The sequence below is a fragment of the Talpa europaea genome (assembly GCF_964194135.1).
Source record: "Talpa europaea genome assembly, chromosome: 15".
In the NCBI taxonomy this organism is placed as follows: domain Eukaryota; kingdom Metazoa; phylum Chordata; class Mammalia; order Eulipotyphla; family Talpidae; genus Talpa; species Talpa europaea.
In genome coordinates this window covers 11,166,253-11,188,458 of record NC_140083.1, presented here as the reverse complement: position 1 = coordinate 11,188,458, position 22,206 = coordinate 11,166,253, and the positions used below count along the sequence as shown (strand labels likewise).

The window sequence follows — 22,206 nt, the reverse complement described above, 5'->3', positions numbered from 1 at the left end:
AAGCATACTTATGGGGAGGAGAGCTTGATAACAGAGAAAATTTTATCTAATGATTTTGATCTAATGGTCTTTCAAATTTTTGAGAAAATGGGCTATTTCTTGATTTAGTAGCCAAACTTGGGGAGTTATGAGAAACCAGGGATTTGAAGGAACAGTCTCTGGACTTTTCTAGCCATTTTCCAGCTCTTGAGACGGAGCAGTATTTGAAGGAGGGACTTAGGGTAGAGGTCCTTCTTGCTGCTGTGAAGACCCACCGGCCTGATCTGCTCTGACACCGCTGTTTTTTGGGGTATCCGAGCAGGGGCCGTGGTGTTGTAATGAATGAGTCGGGACTGCCTCAGAGGACCTGTTACCTGGAGCTGCTGGCCTGCACCTGAGCAAGCCCTCCCTTTGAGTTTCTTCCAGAGGATACAGGGCTTTTTGGATTTGAGGATATTTGTGTTGGTTTGGAAAACAAAGCATTACACTCGTGGCAGATCAAGGCGATGGAGGGAGGACAGAGAAAAAGAAAGGGAATGTGGATGGGGGAGACCCAGGGAGTGGGGATGCATATCACCAGCGTCACCATCTATCCTATTTTATCACATCTCAGAAGGTCACGATTGAAAGAGGCGTCCTGATTTCTGACAAGTTAAAAAAAACAAACAGGAAAACAGCTTGTGCACCTGAGAATCGTGACTGGCAGTATATTTACTGCTTTCCTCTTGTGCATCCTCTCAATCACCTTATAAGGCAAGTTCTTCCTATTCCCATCTTATTGGTGAGAAAACCGGGATACAGTGGGCCTAAGAAACTTCCAGAAATCGTTCAGCTGGTTAGTGGAGGAGCGAGGACCGAAGCAGGAGTCCTGACTCAGGCCTGCCCTTAAGCAGGGCCACCTGGCTGTGCTCCCTGGCACAGGTCCTGCCTGGTGGCTGCACCTGTGAGTGATAACCCTCCATGTCCACATTTTGAGCCCCTGTGTCAGACAGGGCTGTGAAGCTGCCCCTTAGTTTCACTAAGCAGCTGAAGCCTCATTTCCTTGGTTTTCACAGAACTGTGTGTGTGTCTGCCCTGCTCCCCGCCTTTCCAAATCTTTCAGTAATATATGTACCTGCGCTGCCAGTCTAGGCAACCTTGCCAGTTGTGTGACATGGGTAGACACCTCTCTGGACGTGTTTCCCTGTCTGTAAAATGAGAAGGAAAACCCTGTGTCTCAGGATGGTTGCAAGGGAGGGTGGTTTAATGCATTTATTAAAGCATCTGGCATTCAGCAAGGCACACAGTAGGAATGCAAATTGTGCTCTGCTTCCCCCTTTGGTCCTCTGCCCTGGGTGTTCCCTGGTTGTAGGTCGCAGCAAGCCCCGAACCTGGGCCATGTCTGACACACCTGGCCATGCACGCACCTGGACGCTTGTCCAGATTTTGACAAGCCAATGGCTCTGGCATCCTCTTGGAGTGGCAATCACTTGGAAATACCTGCTATTGTTTATTGTTTTTTAATTTGCCTTCACAAATAAAACCTGCCTGGCTGACTTTGAAGGAATTTTAATAACCACACCAGCCTGGATGTGTCCACTGCATCCCAAGAGGCCACACCTTCCTGCTTATCATGCCAATAAGGGTCTTGTGCATGACTTGCTTACTTTTGGGGGAAAGATGGGTCTCTGTGCCTGCATATATGGCACAAGGCTTTTTTATTTTTATTTTTGGAGGGGAACATGAAGACTCCAACCCCTGAACATTTCCTGGGGGAATATCACTGCAGTAACTTTGGTCTCCACCCTACTGCATTTGTGCAAAGAGGGTCTCTGGACTCAGGTTCAGAGGGACTTGAGTCACTAGGAAGGACAGAGGGAGGTGGGGAGCCCTGAGCATGTTTAATAGAATTCAGCTGTGATGGGCTTTTCCCTGTGACCACATTTCAAGAAGAATCGCATTTGAGGTGCAGCGTGGCTTCCCCCAAAGCCTGCACGTGCCTTCTCTGCCCCCATCCCGCCCCTCCCCCCATCCACGGTTGGACCTTCTCCAGCATTTGCTTTTATCTTCCTCGCCCCATACTGTTTCTTGATTACAGCAACGTACGTACGTTAAACTTGGGCAACTTCCCGTCCGGAGACATACCAGCATTTAGTGTGTGCACTCTGTCCTCATCTTTCAAACATTTCTTGGGGCAAAATTGCCACAAGAGTGGCTACAGGTACCCCTTTTGGTCTTCTTGGGAAAAGTGCCAACTTTCTGTTTAGAACATCTCTAAATTTCAGTGGCATCTTGAACACTTAGAGTTGATGTGGAGCTGACATGATACTGCAGTCATCATGTTTAAGCAGCAAAATTAATATATGATGGGGAAGCAAGTCTAAAAGCTCCTCTAATATGTGTTATCATTTTTATATGTGTATATAGATGTTTCCGAGATCTGTTTTCAACTCTGCTTGTTTTAACTAAAACCCTTTTCCCATATCTTCACATAATTACTTCGAACAACAGTGATTTTTTGGAATAGTTAATGTACTGTGATTTAATAATGATATGCCGAAGAGTGCTATGACTTTTGAAATTATTCCTCTGGTCTTGGCCATCTTTGCATTTTGACATAATTTTTGGCCATTGGAAGGGAAATATTATAGTAAACATCTTTTTGCATAAATCTTTTAGCTTCTGTTGAATTATTCCCTGGGCGTAATTTCTCAAGAGAGAAGTTGCTGTTGCTGAGGCTGTAAACATCTTCGCATCTCTAATGACGTAGTTGCCTGTGGGGATATTTTTAAAATCAGTGTTCTCTCTGCTAGCCTTTTGTGCCAGAAAAATGTCAGAAGAAAATAATACAACTGAACAATTAAAAAGATAATTCCCATCTTTAACTCATCGGGACATATGGGCTTGGGTAGATGGGTTGCTGGCTGCCTTGGAAGGCTCCAGTTCTTTCTTACTGTGAGTTGCTTTTGGTTGCGGGAGGCAATCTCTCCCTAGCTGTCTCTCACTTCTGGAGAGGACACACACTGTCTGTTCAACATCCTCATTCTGGCATTCCCTAGATGCTGCCTCTTGCATCTAGAAAGTCAAAATGGGTAGAACCCATGGCTCATCACCCACTTCTTCTGCCCATTCACACTGAGAGTTCCTCTAAGCCCACGAGATGACTCAGTGTCGGCAGATTCACGTGTACATATCATGTCCATATCAGTTAGTGTTTTGGTTGGAATAGAAGAGGATTTGAGGTGCTCTCTGGAGGGGGTGCAGGAATGATTGCTTGCTATAGCTGTTAGAGTACTTACAGGCCAGGAGCTGCTCCAGACCCTTGACCTGGATTAATTTATTTAGTCCTCGAAACATGCCCGCTGGGAAGGCCAGAGCTGCGGCGGCGTGAAAGGATTCATTAGAGACAGAGTAGGGAGCAGAACAGGCAGAACTACTGAAATACACTGCTGAGGGGAGCAGCGGGCGAGACAGGAGAGGTCTGCTGTGCCATGTGGGTCAGCTCCCTGGCCAGGGATTGAACTCAAGCCGTCATGGCGAGAGCACTGAGATTTAACCCCTAGGCCACCAGGGAGGATCATGAAGTCTTTGCCTTTGTCTTCCCAGGGCCGTGGCCCAGGTGTGTCCTCTTTGCCATGTGTAAGAATGCTGGTCCTTGGAGAGGGGCCCTCCCTTGTCCAGAATGACTTCGTTTTAATTTAACTAATTACATTTGCAAAGACCATGTTTCCAAATAAGGCCCATTGGAAGGCCCTGAGTAGACGTAATATAGGGGAGGGACATTATTCAACCTACTACTCCCTGGTCTTAGCTGTGCCTTCTGGGGTAGGGTACAGAAAAGGGAGACCCAGTAGAAGCCTGGAGTGCTCAAGTTTTGTTCAGGCAGCCTTGAGGATGACAAGGATGGGTGACAATCCCCTGGGCCCCGTGGGAGGCTGTGTGGCTGGGAGGGATTGAAAACCCCCGCAAGAGGAGGGATTGCCCGGCGCAGTCTGACTCGTGTGAGATTGCCTTGCACAGAGCTGACTAGCTTTCTGTATTCTTGGGGGTGGGGTGGGATGGGGCATAGGTTTGGGATTAAAACCCCTGCCATGCATGAGTAGCTTAAATAAACATTACCTGGAATATTCCCCATTCTCAAGCAGCCACATTATTTGCTGTCTCTGAAGCTGTGGGGAACCCCAGAGGCAGACATAAATGTCTCCAAGTCGTAAAATCAGACTTGGAGCACCAGCTGCAGGGGAGAAAGTATTTTGGCATATTATCTGCATCACTGCAAAATAAATTTATAAGCATTCCAGGGAAACTGCAGGGGAGAATGTAAAACTTCTTCAGGAAGCAAGGAAGGGTGAATGAGCATGAACTGCACAATGCCCATAATTACTCATTCAAGGTGTGTGGAGTATAATTAATATGATCTGTATGCCCGAGACTGTCTCTTGTTTTATTGAAATGAACATAAAGCCTCATTTATAGGGGCTTTCCTAGGTGAACTGCCAATTTCAATTCCTTGAACCATGTTTTTCCACAGGGTTTCTCCCTCACCTCAGACACTTCAAAACCCCACCGAGACCTGCCCGAAGCTGCCAATTCCTGTTAATTCTCTGTTAATGTCAGTGTTTTCATGTCATTGAGGGTGACAGTTATAGATGAAAGAGCTTTTAAAAACCTAAAGCTATAACTCTAGGAAGCTAGCCTTTAACTTAAAAATCTTCCTCTTCTACTCATAAATCTAGTAACTTTGAGTCATTACATTAATGGAAGCCTTTGATTAATATTTGACTCTTTAGCGAAATTAATCTTCCTTTAACATTTTAAATTGCATTGATAATTTAATGTTTAATGTCTTCAAAGTCCTTCAATGACCTGAATTATAAACAAAAACTTAACTAACATAAATCCACTACCTCAAATTAAGAGGCAGCATGTCTGAAGTTTCTTAAAGATGCCAATATTACACATAAATGAAAAGACTTCAACTTAAACATCTCAAGTCAAATAAATTGTTAGTTAAATCTCTTATATTGGGCTTGTGAGGTAGATCTTAATGAAGGTTAGAACCTTGAAAATATTAGTATTATGCATTTTCTTTTTAAACATTTCTGAACGTATTTTTGAAAAATCCATATAACTTATGTATAAAATTCACCTGTTTTAAATGTAAAATTCAGTGGATTTTAGTGTGTGTACAGTCAGACAGCTATCACCACGATCTCATTTTAGAACATTTCCATCACCTGAAAAAGAAACTGTGTCTTAGTCTGTGTGACTTAAGCTGTGTGACCTGGAGCAAGTCACTTACCCTCCTGTCAGATGAAGCCTGGACCTCCCATTTTAATACCTGTAGAATCGGCTGGGGATGAAGTTGCTTGGGCCAGGGTGGTCAAGGTGGAATGTTCTGATGGGCAGGCACAGCAGACGAGGGAGGGGGAACCGAGAATCACTCCTGGGTGTTGGTCTGCCAGCAAGGTGCAGGCTGGTGACATTTTGACGATGGGGTATTGTGGGGGAGGGACATTTTAGGGGTGAAATCACTAATTCTCTTTATCAGTGCTTAATGCACTCAGCTCACAGACAACTTCTGATTGAACCTAAACCAGCACTCTTATTCCTGACTCTACTCTTTCTAGATGCCTAAGCCAGGGGTTTTATTTATTTATTTTAAAAGTGGATTTTTAAAAAAGATTTATTTATTTATTTATACAAGCACTGGGTACAGTCAGAAGCGCGGGAGGGTGAGAGAATTCACCAGAGCCAGAGCAGGGAGCAGAGCAGGCAGAGTGACGAGATACACTGCTGAGGGGAGCAGCGGGCGGCAGGAGAGGTCTGCGCACCATGTGGGACCTTCACCTGGTGGCCGGGGATCGAACCGGCGCTGCAGAGACTGCGGTTAGCTTCGCAACCCAGCGATCAACTGCTGCTCCACCAGGGGAGGCCCAAAGCCAGGGGTTTTAAAACCATGTGTCACCCCCCCCCCACCCACACACACAGGTGGGTTGTAACACCAATTTAATGAGATGTGACTAGCATTACAAAAAAGTGGAAGAGAACAGAAAATATCAGTTCAGCACATCTACTGAGGATAAGGACTATGTCACCAAGCCTTTGTTGTGGAGTTACATGTGCATTTGTGTGTACACTGGGTGAGAAAGGAGAAAGAGATGATGAAGGCAAGAGACGACCCTCGTTCTAGCTGCAGCTCTGCCTCTAGCTATGTGACCTTGAGCAAGTCATTTACGTTCCTGTTTGATGAAGCCTGGGCCTCCCATTTTTGTACCTGTGAAATCATCTGGGGATGAAGTGGGTTCACTGGATTGGGGTTTCTTAGCCTTTGAGAGCCCGACACCTTCTCCCTCTTCCCTCCATCTGTTTCTCCTCCTCACCTCTTCCCTGTTCTCACAGTGGGCAGACTGCAAACCCTGTGGGCCAGGAAGATGGTGCTGTCAGTTCTCTTGCTTGATCAGAACCAATAGTGAGGGCACTTCCCCCAGCCAAGTGTACCAGCCCCTGGGCCAATGTTAAAGTCACTGGACTCGGGGGTATCTGCAGACCCTTCGTGCCCTGGAGGTGCCTGGGTCTGCACTAACTGCGAGGTTGCCAGTTGGTTTACACTTGGGCAGGGACCTCGTACTTTCTGGAAGTAGGCGGAATTCGCTGCTGTGGGCACATTGTCAGATGGACCAGGATCTTTTAAAGAGGAAGTGGGTTCCATGCAGAGGCCGTTGGTTTCCGTGAGTGTATCTGATGGGCCAGCTCTTCCCTGAGCAGGCAGATGTTGTAACGTGTGAAGTATATTCTTCAAAGCTGAGCGTCGGAGTCCCTCAGTGGGAGGCTTCTCTGACAAGAAATTTCTTTACCAGAGACACTTTTAAGGGGGCGGGGGCGGGAGGGGAGGGATTGGGGTCAGAATGGGGGGGCTGCAATTGTATGGGGAATATAACAATAAAATTTATAAAAAAAAAATAAAAAATAGGGCCTCCCTGGTGGCGCAGCGGTTGAGCGCTGGGTTGCGAAGCTGCCCACAGCCTCTGCAGTGCCGGTTCGATCCCCGGCTGCTCCCCAGCCACTGGAGGAGGGTCCCACATGGCGCGCAGACCTCTCCTGCCGCCCGCTGCTCCCCTCAGCAGTGTGCTTCAGTCCTTCTGCCTGTTCTGCTCCCTGCTCTGGCTCTGGTGAATTCTCTCACCCTCCCGCACTTCTGACTGTACCCAGTGCTTGTATAAATAAATAAATAAAATAAAATAAATCTTTAAAAAAAAATAAATAAAAAAAAAAAGAAATTTCTTTAGATGAAACTGTGTCTTTTCTCTTGCAGATTTATATCAAGTGCATTCACCCAATTCTCAAATTTATGTCCTTGACCTTCACCTGCCAAAAGTTTAATGTACTTTAATTCTGTAACCATGTCTACAGGCTGCCCACCAGGATCTCCAAGGAACTTAGAGAACAGAAGGGCTCAGATTATAGGTTCCCCCACTTTTCAAAAGTTCACCATGTGCTGCTTGACGTGTATGAAAGACCTACACTCGTGCCTGTTTTGCTACTGAAGGAAACACAGAGAGTTTTTATTTTTATGCAAAAAAGTAAAAATAGGGCCTCCCTAGTGGCGCATCGGTTGAGCACTGGGTTGCGAAGCTGCCCACAGCCTCTGCGGTGCCGGTTCGATCCCCGGCTGCTCCCCGGCCACCGGGTGAGGGTCCCACACGGTGCACAGACCTCTCCTGCCGCCCGCTGCTCCCCTCAGCAGTGTACTTAGGTCCTTCTGCCTGCTCTGCTTCCTGCTCTGGCTCTGGTGAATTCTCTCACCCTCCCGCGCTTCTGACTGCACCCTGTGCTTGTATAAATAAATAAATAAATCTTTAAAAAAAAAAGTGAAAATAGCCTTCAGCTTTTGTCTTGCAGCAGTTGTTCTAGAGGCAGGTGCAGCCCAGGCAGTGAGGACGGCCCTGTGGCACCTTCCCCGGGAGCAACTTTCTCAGGCTGCGCTTATCCTGTCATTACTGCTTTTACTATGTATGAATGGGATCTTCGGTTTCATGTTATTTGATAGGGTTTTTTGGGGCCTGGGAATGCTCAAAAATTTTTCCATGTAAATGAATGGTAATTGCTTCTTTGATTTATACTATTTTGACTTATGAAAGTTTCCATGGGAACACTCTACTTTGCAGTATGGGGGAAACCTGTGTTCCCACATCAGATAATACCTCAAGCCCCTCAGTATTCTTTAGTGGGTGTTTATAGGGGCTCCATTAAAGAGAGAGGTATTTGCAAATGGTTTTGAATGATTCTGGCTTGTCCGTGTTGAAGGGATTTTGAGAAGGAGAGAACAGGAAGTTTGAGTGTAGTATTAATGAGAGTGTTGACTGACCCTGACTCCTGTGTCACTGTTTGGGGGCTCTTGAAAAGTCACCTGTGAACTCAGGTGTGTGCTGAATGTTTTGTGAAGCACTGATTAGTGGGGGGATGTGGGGCTGACCTTCAGGTCTGCCTTTTTGACTGGCCTCTTCCACCTCTGAGCATTTATCAGCTGTGACATGTCTCATTTCAGAGGACTGGGGGTAAGTGTGCAGGGTTTGAATCCCATGGTCACTGACTGTGTCCTCTGGTGGCTTCTGCCCTCTCTGAGCCTCAGTTTCCTTGTGTTTGAAATGGGCTGGGTACAACCCGCTCCAGGTGGTTCTGAGGAATTGATGAGGAACAGCAGTAAAGGTTGATGTTTCTTGAGTGCTTCTAGAATTCATTCCAGGCACATCACATTTCCACAGGAATGTATCATATGACTTTTCTTTCATAAATGTGAAAGAATTAGAAAACTTCAGGAACTTGTTGCTATCTACTCATGAAAGAAAACAAGTTGAAATGTGCCTGTTTCTGGACAATGACGGCCGAGGAGTGGCATTTCATTCAAAGGCATAATAGCAGGCAGTCTTAAGCCAAACATTTTATCTAAAGTTGCTTTGGTCAAGGAGAATGATAATATTTCAAGCAGATGACTTCTTTTAATTGTGAAAAATTTTTGCTATATGTTTTTTTTAGTTCCTTTGACTGAGAAGACCAATTAAATAATATTAAGGAAATTTGTTAGGGAAGAACAGACTAACTGCTTTTTTGCTGGTAGTAAGTGTTTGGCCTGGTATGCTTTTGCAGGAAAAATATCTTCTGATATTTTTTTAATTGCTTTACTCCATTTTATTTATTTATTTTTTATTTATTACATTTATTTACCTATTTTCTTACAGTATTATTTCTTTTTGGACAGTATTTAATTTCCGCCCTCAGGTACAGCTCCTTAGATTCCCCCACCACAGCCCCCGTGACCCATCACCATGGTCCCTGTGCTCTTCCCACCCCTGTTTTGATCACTTGATCTGTTGTTTTCATTTCATTCATTTCATGCAAATGTGCTGACTCCCTACTACGTGCTAATAAGCATGTGGTAAGGCACAGGGAATGCAGAGATGAGCAAACAGGACAGGTGCCAGCAAACAGGGGCTTGGCTGCTGGGAACACAAGGGAGGGGGTGAGCGAGGCTCAGGGAGGGCAGGCTGGCCCTGTTGTTTGTTAACTGTGTGACCTTGGGTGAGTGGCTTATCCTCTCTGGGCTTCAGTTTCCACAACTGTCAGATGGGAACAAATGATATCAGTATCACTCATTATTTGTAATTTAAAGGGTTTTTATGGGAATTAAATGAAGCAATGGGAGAAAAATGCTTAGCCTTGTGTCAGGCATCAGGAAAGTGATAAATTCTCCCAAAATGGGAGTTCTCACAATTATTATTAACTATTGATGTATTTTTACAAGACTTGACTTCTAGCTCTTGGCTCTGCTGCTTGCTACCCGGGGAGGCCTTGAGCAATGCTTAAGCGCTCTGGGTTTCGCCTATAAATTGAAGGAGCTGAACTATAATCCCCGAGAATTCTAAAAGTCTTCAGTTTTATGAAACGTGTCAAAGGCAAATTCCCACTTAGCACCCCATAGCATTTCAGTTTTACACCATCCGCCTTGAATTAACCAGCCCGCAGCTGCCTGACACCCGACAGCACCGCAGGGTCACACCGAGGGAGCTCAGTGGCGAGACAGGCTCCCGTCCTTGGTCACCAACTCACCTTCCATCACCAGCTCTCAGCGAACGGGGAGGGGAGCATCCACTTATAAACGTTGTGGACTGTGAAACAACCCCAGGGCTTGAGTCTCATTTTTAGCTTCACTTACATATCTTGGAAAATACAGAACTGTCCCTGGGTCCGGGATTCCTACTGTCAGTTGTGCTAGTTGGACCCATACAAAACATGTCTTGAATTTCATTGGTTTGAGTTTAGAAAGGAGAGAACAGGTGTTGTGGCTAAATAAAACTTTCGGTGGCCAGCAGACAGTCGTGTCCTCAGGGCTGCCGTCCTCAGGGCTTTTGATCATCAGAACTTTTCAAAGGGGAAGGATAACAGCAATCTGAAGTAATGGCAGTTTCCTTCACATCTAACTGGAATCTATCTGTCCAGTGTAGCCTTAAATCCGACATCATTTATAAGGTTTTTCAAGCACCTACTGTGTGCCAAGCACCAGAGAAACAGTAGGAAAAAGGTGGAAGAGGTCTGTACCCCCCACATCCAATGCTTGGCATATTGTGGGTGCTTGAAAAAAATACGTGAATGACTGTAGTAGCTGTTAGTTAATAGCCTCACTATCCCATCACATCACTTTGAAGAATCCTATGGTGCTAGGGGTGTCCAGCCAACCAGTGTTCTGGCCAGGATGCTGTTGAGATGTTTGGTGGACTTGGCCCTTGATCGCTGGTTCGGTGTGGCCGAGAGAGCATGAGCTGCTTGTATTGGAGTCCTGTGTCCATTCTTCCCCGTCATGGTGCCTGGACAAGTCACTTAACCCTGCCATGCCCAGTCCAGGAAGTCCTCACTTAATGTCGTCCAGTAGTTCTTGGCAACTGCGACTTTAAGCAAAACAACCTATGATAAAGTCAGTCCTTGAATACCCTGGTGTCTTCAGCACTGGCTGGGATTTCTTTTTTCTCATCAACGTGGTTACAAAATGACGCTGCGTGGATGACATTATGTGAAGTCCTGCTGTGTTCTGCCTATAAAGCGGGGCCCACTGTAGAGTCCACCCCATGGTACTGTTGGGTGGGATAATCATGTGAGCAGCTGGCCACTTTGAGTCATTTACTCAACTTCCCTGATGTCACTTTTAATATAGGCAGCATAACCGCTGGCCTTCCCATTCTTTGCCCGGCACGCAGTAGGTACTCAGCACTGTCATATGGATGTGAAGAGCCCAGTAGGGCCATAACAATCTTGGGTTGGCCACTGTCTACTGTGTGGCCTTGACTGGGGTGGAGTTCCTGCAGTTAAGGGAGGCTCCCAGAGGATGTCTCCTTCCATACATGTGGGAAGAGTCACACATCCCCCAGTGCCTGGCTCGCCGTGAGTCCTCCATAAATGGTGGGGTTGTTATCATTCCCATAAAAAGCACACAAGGCCCCTTTGGCTTCTGTGGCCTGAGGAGCCAACGCAGGTTCACCCGGCGCCCAGTGAAGTCATGGGTAGGTCTGGAGGGGCTATGGGAGGGCAGACGGCCTTAGGGAGGGGCCTGGGTTGCAGGCCTCACACGGTCAAAGCGTTTTAAAGGCCTTGTATTAGAAAAATAAACCAATTAAATAATACTGCGCCCATAAAAGCTGACTTTAATGGAACCCATGGTGGGGTTTTCACGGCGGCGGGCCGGCTGCCGTGGGCCTCGCTGAGCCTGTCTGCCGCCATGGGGAGGGTTTAATCTTGCACAGCATGGGTATAATTCTACACATTTTATGGCTGTTTTTTCTCCTCCGAAGTGTTGCTATGTCATTGTGCACCGAGGGTGACTTGCGTGCATTTAACAGTTTACCTCGTTTTGGGTGGAAATGAAAAATGAAGTCATAAATTAAAGAAAAACACAACGTGGATTTTTTCTCTCTTCCATGGGCAGCCATAGAGGAACAAAGAGCTAGTGTTTCTGGGGCCAGCCTAATCAAATTCTAATGGCTTTTATGTGTGGGCCTTTGCCCGATGGCCCCCCTCCCCTTCGGGGCACGGAGGGTGTGTTTGGGGCTTGTCTGTCCACCCTGGGAGTAGCTGGGGCTGTTCTCTAGGGCAGGGGTCAGCGACGGTCTGTGGGCCAAATCCAGGCCGCTGCTTGTTTCTGTGAAATGGTTGGGAGCGGGGGGATATCAAAGAAGGATAATATTCCTGGCACATGAAAGTGCCAAGGAATTCAGTCTTGGTGGTGTTGGCACCCAGCCACGAACCTTCACTTCCCTAGTGTCTGTGGCCACAGCCATGCTGCCATGGCTGGGCTGAGAAGGGACCATTGAGACCGTCCGGCGTAAAGCCCAAACACCCTCTGGCCCTTTCCAGAGAAAGTTCGCTGACCCCTGCTATAGGAAGTAAAGAAGGGGAGAGAAAACGTGGCCTTGAGTTTCCTGGGATCATGAATGATGCTCAGGGTGTCCCTGTGACCCAACGGGACAGGTCAAAGAAGAGGAAGATGGAAAGGAGTCGATTTACCTGGAGACCTTCTAGAAAAGTGAGCTTCCTGTGGAGATGCCTCCCTTTTCTGACCTCAAGTTGGCTTATGAGCTGAGCGCCTGGGTCTCTCTTTTGGGATTATGGGCCTTTCCTGTCAGAGAAGCACCAAGTCCTGCATGAATTCTGCTCACTTCCTCTCCACCCACATGGTGGCCTGAGAGTAAAGACGTTTCCACCTTCCTGCCCAGGGGGCAGACGGTTCATGTCATAAATTATATGCAAATGTAGTTCAGGATCTGGAATAGCTTCAGTCATTTATACTTTTTTATTTTTAATTTTTTTTTTTTTTTTTGCTGGTACCTGTTTAAGGATTCTGCGTTTAGTAGTGACTCATTTAACTCTCACAACCCAGGAGGCTTGGTCCTCTTTCATCCCCATTTTATGGATATTAGGCAAAGATATTAGGACTAACCTTTGCCTAATATCACACAGCTAGTGTCTACTGGAGCCGGGATTCAGACCCAGGAGGTCTGCTTCAGGGGAGGCCCTGCTCTCCTCTCTGGTGCCAAAGTGTAGGGGTTGAGTTCTCTGGGCTTGTGAAATGACCTGCCTCCATGTTCTGTCCATGTCTCTATGTCTCTACCTTGTCATTCCACAAGAAAATTGCTTCCTCCTTGAGAAGAAGCACTTGTTCATTCACCGCCCACCCCATACCTTCCTCTCCCTCTGCCTCCTCCTTACCTCCCTCCCCCTCACTGTGTTCTCAAGTGGGGGACTGTGTGTTGGACACTGTCAGGGGCCATGCCGAGTGAGGGTGTTTGTGAACAAGAAGAATGAAAAATGATGGGCCTCCCCAGTGGCGCAGCAGTTGAGCGCTGGGCTGCAAGGCTGCCCGCGGTTTCTGCAGCGCTGGTTCGATCCCCAGCTGCCGGGCGAGTGTCCCACATGGCGCGCAGACCTCTCCTGCCGCCCGCTGCTCCCCTCAGCAGTGTACTTCGGTCCTTCTGCCTGCTCTGCTCCCTGCTCTGGCTCTGGTGGGTTCTCTCACCCTCCCGCGCTTCTGACTGTACCCAGTGCTTGTATAAATAAATAAATAAATCTTTAAAAAAAGAAAAAGAAAAATGAAAGAATTCTCTTCCATTTAAAAATCACTCCTGTTATCCTCAACACTGCTGGTTTTGAGGGGTTCACTCAGCCCCCTTCTTCTGGCGCGCTTGAGTGCCATCTCTGTCTGGAACCATCAGCCCATGTCCTTTCTGTCTCGAGCTGATGTTTGAAGGAAACATAATCCTATTTACGAGAGGCATCTGTTTTGCCAGTGGGAAGAGCCCCCCGGGGAATGCCCTGCACTATTCTGGGGAGACCAGGTATTCAGGGACCAGGAATAAGAGGTTGTAATTGATTGTTGAGGGAGAAGGCTACGGAATGTTAAAATACACCACCGAGCCTGATTTTGGGAAAACAAGCTCTCCTGAAACAACCTTTATACTGCCTTTTGTAATAGCGTCATTTCAATGAGATTTGATGGCCATCTTGTTTTCTTAAAAAAGTTGCTGGATGGGGTATTGGCATTATTTGTACCCTGCGTGGCTGATGCCTGCAGATTGAGGAGCCAACGAGGCCCCGGGCCTATCGGAAAGGAACAGCAGTGGGAATCTTTCTTCGTGCGTGCTGGTTATCTCGCTTCCTTTCTTGTTTCTTCCCTCCTCTCTGTCTTTTTCTTTGTCAATCAACAAATCCTTATTGCTTATTTCTGATGAATCTTCACTTTCTTTTCCTCAGTCATGCGGAGGAACCCCTTTGGTGTGGACATCTGCTGCCGGAAGGGGTCTCGAAGCCCCCTTCAGGAACTCTATAACCCGACCCAGGTAAGCCAAGAAACTTCCTTGTTTTCTCTCCATCAATTTTTAGAGAATTGGGGGAAGGAGATTGAAAAAAGTTCTGTTCTTTGGGGGATTTACAACTTTCTTCCATTTGACCTTCAGGGGTTGCTTTCTCTGTCTCTATTTTTCTATATAAAGGCTCTGAAATTCTAGCAAGAGATGTTTGCACTCAGAGAAATACATGGTGTAGTCCTGGGCTAAGCTTTCATGCCTGCCCAGGTTCAGGCTCTGGATTAATACAATCACAGGTGCCAGTGTGGGACTCTGAAGCTGCAGAGCCAGCCTGACAGCAGTCTCCTTCTTGGCATACCCAAAGAGGGTTCACATGTTGGTGAACTCAACACCCAGCCCCAAAATGTCCGGGTACTGAAGTCCAGTGATGATGTCCCAAGCATTCCACCTTCTTGCACCTGTTTGGCAAGATGCCCTTGTTGGGGTGGGGGTGTGTGTGGGGATTTTTGGCAAGTGATTGTCCCCGTGAATGGGACTTGATTACCACAAAGAATCCCTTTGAACAAGATAGACTTTCAACCAAAATATGGTCCTCCATGGAAAGGTAGGGGCAAAGGGAGGCAATCTGGTTGCCATGGTGATAGCTTCATGGTGTGTGGGTCTTGAGGTGGAGACTCCAAGGCTGGTCCTCCTGAGAAGCATGACACCAAGAACTGGTGAGTAAACAATGAGTGGTAATATCAACTGACTTATGGTTTTTGGGAAAGAAAAGCGATGTGCAACTTACCTGTACAGTCTCTGAATTTTCCTTTGTGTCAAATTCTTTATTTCTGTGGAGCAAGGGGCTTGATGGAGGAAGATGATGCTTAGTTCTCCATGGTGCTGAATTCCCCCATACCAGGTCTCGTAAAAGAATGCGCCTGAGAATTTTCTGACCCCATATTTCTTCCCACCTCTGGAAAAATGGACTCCTGGGTTTGTGTATCCTGGGTAACCCAACCATGAATCCACGCCCTTCTAACTCCACCCCTTTGGAGCACCACCAGCTACTCTGATGAGGTCAGAGTAGCTGGTTATTGCAAACTCAGTAGCCTGAGGCTTCCTTTCCTAGACTCTCTGGTGACTTGGTGGGGAATCTGATGCAGGCGTAGCTGGTTTTACTGCACTCCACAGATAAGGCACTTTTTACAAATTGAAGGCGCATGCAACTCTGCTTTGAGGAGTCTTTGGGGCCATTATCCTACTCCTCTGATGATGGCTAGCATTTTTTAGCAACCAAGTATATTCTATTAAGGTATGTACATTGTTTTTTCAGACACAGTGCTATCACACACCTAAGAGACTGCAGGATAACATAAACATCACTTACACGCACTGGGAAACCAATTGCCGTCACCTGGAACATGACCTGTGCCGCCTCCGAAGAGTGTCTGTATTTGCATTGGGTTTGGTGCCCAGTCTGACTGTCCTAGGCCAGCCTCCCAGCCTGTTCACATGCTGTGTCCTCAGGAGGAGACAGAACCAAGATAGGATTTGAGGAGAACCGCATTGAAAACACACGATGCGTTCCTGTCTTTAACCAGCATCCTCTGTCCTCTAATCAGTTTCCCTTTGCAAACAAAGCTGCTGGAGTGCTGCTCCGCTGAGGAAACTTTATGGGCAACATATGGTGTCAGGGGAGGGAACTTTTCCTGAAGTAGATGCGCCTTTGAAGCAGGAATTCCACTTCCTGTGTCCTCACCCCGTTCTACAGAACACAGCAGATTGGGGGTGCCCTCAGATATCAGTGATGGAAAGCATGAAAGTCCAGCTTCCAATTCTTGCTTCACCCCCAGCTGGTTGTGCAACCTTGAACACATGGCGAGTGTTCTTAAGGGTGAGTTTTCCCAGCTCTCTGGAATGTTGGGAGGATGAAATAACTGATGTGTCAGGGACTGTGTAAACATGATTCATCGCCATGGTTGTGAGGGTGGCTTCGACGTTGGAAGCCTTGACCTATAGAGCCAGACCTGGGTTGAGAGCCTGGTTTCCTCATTTCCTAGCTACGTGAGTGTAGACAAGATGCTTAACCCCTCAGAGTCTGCCTTTCCCTATTTAAAACACGGGCTCACATAGGTGCCTTGCAGGGTTGCGTGAGATAACATGTCTCCTATGGAGTTTGTTCATGCCTGGACCCACTCACTCGTTCATTCATTCATTTCTTCATCTGCTGATGTGAGCGCCTGCTACACGCAGCCACTGCCGGGTGATGGGCACAGAAGGGTAAGCAGGGTATGACTGCTTGGCCTTCCAGGACTGGTTCCTCTTATTATCCCAGGTTGACATGATTGAGTCACCTGGGGAGGGGGCCCCTGCTGGGTCCATTGGTGAGCCACTCGAAGGGAAGATGGTCTTCCTAGGTCAAGGTCATCTCTTCCTTCTGGTGATGTTGTGAGTGTTGTCTGGGTGACATATTGGTAGGGCCTGGGAGAGACAGTGGGACTGGAGGCAGCTCTGGGACCATTTGGCAGGCGTAGGTGGGTGAGTCACTGCCCTCCATCAAGAATGTCTTGGGCAAGCTGTCTGGCCCCTTTCGCTGGCAAGCAGGAAAATGACCCCGCAGGAAGATCTCCCCATTTCCTCGGGATGTTGTCCGGAATGTTTTTTCTTAGGCTGGTTTCCTTTACAAGCTACAACTATGTTCCATTCCCACACAAGTTCCTAAGAGATGCTTCTCGGAGGAACCATCTTGGGGCTCATTTGAGTTGGGGGTGTGTGGAGTTAGGGGCGAGAAAGAGTGAGCAAGCCTGTTGCATTGAGTGAGGTTTTGTGCCCACAAGTCACTTACCAGCTTTGCCCCCAGTGGGCTTGGTTGTGGTTACTTCTGTTTCCCTACCCGCCAAGCCGTTGATGCCCCTAAGCCTGGGTTGATGTTATCACGCAAGCAGATGACAAACCCTACAATTTCTGGAAATCAAACTGCTCCTGGAGATACCATTTCCGTTTTTTATGTTGACTGGTTATCTGGATTTGATGTGTGATGGTGGAAACAGGAAATGTTAGTTTTTCATGATAAGATCCCAGTGTTATGGCAGGGAGGTGCCATCTTGGTACCATGTATGGGTGCTGTGGACCAGATGCTATTGAGAGGCTTATAAATTCCCCCATCTAATGCCTAGCATAAGCCCCAAGCTCTGTATCACACCCCTGTTTTTGTTTAGGAGAATTGATGCCAAGAAAGTTGTATAGCAGTCCCAAGGTCAGATAGCTAGTAAGAATCAGAGTAAAGGTTCAAACCCAGGACAAACTTCAAATCCATTTATCTATATGCTCTGCTTTCTCTTACCAGCAAAATACTCTTGGCAGGAATTACCCCATCTCTGCTCCAAAAAAAAAAAAAAAAAAAAACCACCCCAAAAAATCAAACCCAGATTTTCATTGGACAAAGGCTTAAAAGCTCTCTTAGGAAAATTGGCTATAATCTGATTTTAGTGTTCAAGGTTTTCTTATTTTAGTGCCTTGCAAACTCCTAACCATTAAAACAACAATCTGTTTTTAAAAAGTTTGTAGTTGATATTCTTAGAAAAACTGCACTCTGATGTCTTATAATTTTCCTGGTTCTCTGCTGTCTCCCTGGCCCCAAAATAAAATGTAATTGCTGATCAGATCAGCTGGCGTCAAGTCACCGAAAGTTCAGGAGTTGCCAACTGCATATTTGTGGGTCGAACACATTTGTGGGCTGCCCTGGCTCAGCTCAGATGCACAGGGCAGAGCTACACTGTCAGCCATTAATAGGGCATAATTGCCCCCAAATGCCAGCAAGGGCGAGACAGCCTGTCCTTCTGCCTCGCCCACCTCCTGGTCCCTCGTGGGTTGCCTGAGATAGTCCCGGCATCACTCATGTGGTTCAGCCCTGCCCTGCCTGGTTCTTTCTTTAGCATTTAGACTTGCCCTGTGATTACCCCATTCCAAGAAGACGTTGCACAGCCTGGGGCTGACCAGGACTTTCTAAGCGCTGAGTCTAGGAGACGTGCATGGAATATACCAGATCCAGTGGTCTCAGGCCTTCCTGGGGGTCTAGAGAACCAGTGATGATCAGGGATGGGGTGAAATTCTGGGTGAACTACTTGAGAGAAAGCATAGAATCAAGAAGGAGGCAGAAGGGTCGCAGGGCTGTGAGCGTGGCAAGAGCAGTGGGCCATGCTGAGATCTCTGCTGTTCTGAGGCCTTTCTTGGTCCGCTCTTCACTAAGGGAAAGTAAATATACTTCTCCGTAATTCATGTTCCAGGAAGGAAAGAAGAGAGGGAGGCACAAAAAGGAGAGTTACTGTGCAGTGAGTGTGCAATGCATATCCGTGACTAGTCGAGGTGTTTCCCCCACATATCTCTATGGAAGGCGTATGATAAGCCCATTTCCTGATAAGTTAACTGAGACTTCAAAGTATTGAGCAATTTGCCCAGATTGCGCAGGTCCTCGAAGGTAGAGCTGGGCCTCTCTGACCTTGCAAAATTGCAAGGGGATCAACCTATCATCCTGGCATCCTAACCTAGCACATGATCTTCTCCAGGTGGAAAAATGCTTCTGTGAGTTTCTCTTTCTTAGTGAGTCAGGGTAAGACCTGGGGTGTGCTCAGAATACTTGTAAACCCACTGTCCCCCTGCCATCCCACCCCGGGCTTATGGAAGGTATGGAATGCACGGTAGATGTCCAATGAACATTTGCTTATTTAATCTTATTTAAAAATACTGACTTTCTCTTACTGAAGCTGATATCTGGAGAGCTCTGTATCTCCCCCATTGAACCAGGATAAGCTTAGGAATCACCCCTGAGAACTCTGCTATGGGGTGCACATCCTGGTGAAATTTGGAAGATTGCATCATTGACTCAGTTAGATTGATAAAAGCATGGATAGTTCAAGAGGGCTGGGGAACCTTCCTATCCCCAACCTCAATGGCTTTCTCAGCCATGCTTGCCAAAATCTATTTCTCCTGAGACATTCTAGAAGAAACAGAAGACCAAGATAAGTGCCATAGGCTCGAAGTGCCGAGCAAGTGAGAGGTTCACAGGGCAGGTGGCGTTTGGGCCAGGCCTTTGAACCACAGCAGACTTCACTTGACAGAGAAGAGGGAGCAGCATCACAGAAGGATGGAACAGCAGGAGCGAGTTGTTCAGGCAGACAGTCCACAGCACATTCAGGAAACGGTGAGGTTTGTGGCTAGGGTGAGGCAGCTCATTGGGAGCTGATTGGACAGGAGGCGGGAGAGGCAGGTTGGCACCATCGGGATAAAATTTGTCCACCCTCTGGAGAGTTTTAGTTTTTACCTGCTGTGGGATTGGTGGTCGGGAGGGACCCACAGGAGGTGATGTGCAATTTCTGAGCAACTACCGCTTCTGCCTCAGCTCCTTGTAGCTGGGGGTCTTTTATAAGGCAGGTCATGCCCCCTTTCCTGCAGCTTCCTCATCTGTCAGATGAAGCTGTTGGACTAAATCAGTGGTTCTTAGCCTGCCTGTTAGACCCATTCCGGAAGCTCTGAAAAACTAACCAGTGCCCAGGCCTCACCCTGGATTCTGATTTTACTTCTTCATCTGGGATCAGGCAGGGACATCGGTAACTTTTCAAAGTTGGCAGGGTGATTCTGGTGGGCAGTCGAGTTCAGAAGGCTTGGAGGGTCCGTGAGGGCCCCGGCAGTTAAAAAAATCTTTGACTTTTTGGTTCTTGCGGAAACATCCACTATTATGTGAAAAGCATCTCAAAACCCACGGCAGTTCCCACGCTCAGCCTCATCGCCAGATCATACCCACTGGGAGGTTTTTGAGTCGATGCCCTGAGCCTTTGGAGATTCAAACAGCATTACTGGACAAACCCAAGAAAGGGAGCCCCCAAGGCAGAATTTGGGAAGGAGGCCAGTGTAAGGGACACGTGATTAAGGCACAGAACCCTCGCCAGGCATCAGATGGGCCTTCGGAACCACTGCCTGCCTCAGTGTGCAGGGAGGAGGGCTGTCTGCCTCCTGATTGTTCCAGAAGAAGGCTGCTGAGTGGTCATGGACACCGGGGAAGGCAAGAAAGAGCAGACACTATACAGTCCCAACTCCGGTCAATTAATCCCTTCATTACCAACCACCTGGTAAATGACGGGTCTGTTTAATTATCTTGCTTTGACCCAACAGCTGTCTACCAGCCAAAAGAGGGATTAATTGATTTGGTTGTGGACTGGATCCTTATGCAAAGATATTACTTACTGTCAACCTAGCAGAACGGCAGCTGGCTGGCAAAGATGAAATATTACATGAACTTGATCTTGCACACAGCACTTAGGAGAATGCTTCATTATTAATTGCAAATTACAATAGACGGCCAAGCCCATCGCAAAAACCAGGGACAGTGGGCGGCCTCTCGTCGAGGCCGATGGCTCCATTATTCTCAGAAAGGTGCCCTGGTCGGATTTCCATTTGAGCTAGGACAGATGGGGGCTCTTGAGTCAGACCCATCTGGGTCAGAGGGGCGGACTGAATGCTTGAAGAAATTGGAGAGTCTAGCCCAGGTTTATAACCTAGGGCAATTATTTAACTTTCCCAAGCCCGGGCCCCCTTATCTAGAAAACCTGAGTTTGGTGCCAGGCTTGCAGATCTGTGAGATTTGAAATTCTGTGTGAAGAGAACCCAGGACAGTGTGCAGACCTGGGGGGCTGGTGTTCATCAGTAGTCACCAGTGACCTGAGTTGAGTTAGCAGCCTGGGACTTTTTTATATATATATATATAAAACATCATTTTTCCTTTTTGCACAATGTATGCATTTTCATCTTGGTTATAGTCCCCATACAATTCCCACCCCCACCCCCTTGTTTTGATCCTACTCCCTTCTCCCTGCCTGTAGTATGTCTCTGGTTTATAGTTGCTTGTTGATTTTGATTTTTACTTTATTATAATTAGTTTTTTTCCTCGTCCCTTATTTAGGTTTTCTAAATTCCTGCTATGAGTGAGACCATCCAGTATTTCTTTTTCTTTCTGGCATATTTCGCTGAGCATGATCCCTTCCAGCTCCATCCATGTTGCTGCAAGTTGCATGAGTTTATCTTTTTTGATTGCTGAGTCATATTCCATGGTGTATATGTTTCACATCTTCTTGATCCAGTCATCTGTTTTGGGGCATTTGGGTTGTTTCCAAAGCTTAGCTATGCAACCTGACTTTTAAGGGTTCTGGGGCCATGCTTTGCCCCTTTACTGCAAGTTCAACATCTTGTTGATGCACACTTGGAATTTTGTTGAATAATAAATGATAGACGAATTCCTCTTGCCCAGAAGCCACTAACTATCCATTGCGAGCACTTTCTAAAAATTTTGACTTCTGCTATGTGTCTGGAAACTTTTGTTGTTAGCAAACTTGATATACTGTTTTAGAAGGCCATGTGTGCCTGTGTGTGTGGGTCTGTGTACACGCACCCCAGAGCTTAGAAAATGGACAGATAGAGCTGCTGAGTTTCCCAGGTCTCCCGTGGGTATGTTTATGGCCCCCCAGTACCTAGCTCAGTGCCTGTTAGCTGGGAACCAACACCCCATCTTCAGGGCCGTTTAATGGGGCACCATCCATCTCATCGATCTATCCACATTGCAGTCAGGCTGCTAGATAGGTATCTGCTCTGCTTTAGGAAGCTTGATTGGGCCCGATACATTCAAATCTGGATAATAAGCTCCGCGCTCTGATGGGGTTTTCCTGTGTCAGTCGCTGTGAATACAATCTGGCATATTTCAACTAGAGAAGGGCATTTGCTTGACAAAACGACCTCGGCCATTTCCAAATGGTAACACAGCTGTAAAATCTGCCATTTTCAGAAAGTTATTTCCTAAATTACCCTCAATTATAAGAGACCTCTACATAATTTGATTTTTCTGTAAATTACACAACTCAAGAAGCTTCTC

At 47.0% G+C, this 22,206-nt stretch overlaps 1 protein-coding gene across 2 annotated transcripts in view; it reads left to right on the top strand.

Annotated features, from left to right (window-relative positions):
- CHST11 (carbohydrate sulfotransferase 11) overlaps nt 1–22,206 on the top strand; it is a gene marked incomplete at both ends in the record, with an annotated part of 217,748 nt that overhangs the window by 91,313 nt on the left and 104,229 nt on the right. For both annotated transcript variants that reach the window (XM_084256321.1, XM_084256320.1), the window contains one exon: nt 14,254–14,339. In XM_084256321.1, the coding sequence (XP_084112447.1) occupies nt 14,254–14,339 (86 nt within the window). The remainder of the gene's footprint in view (nt 1–14,253; nt 14,340–22,206) is intronic.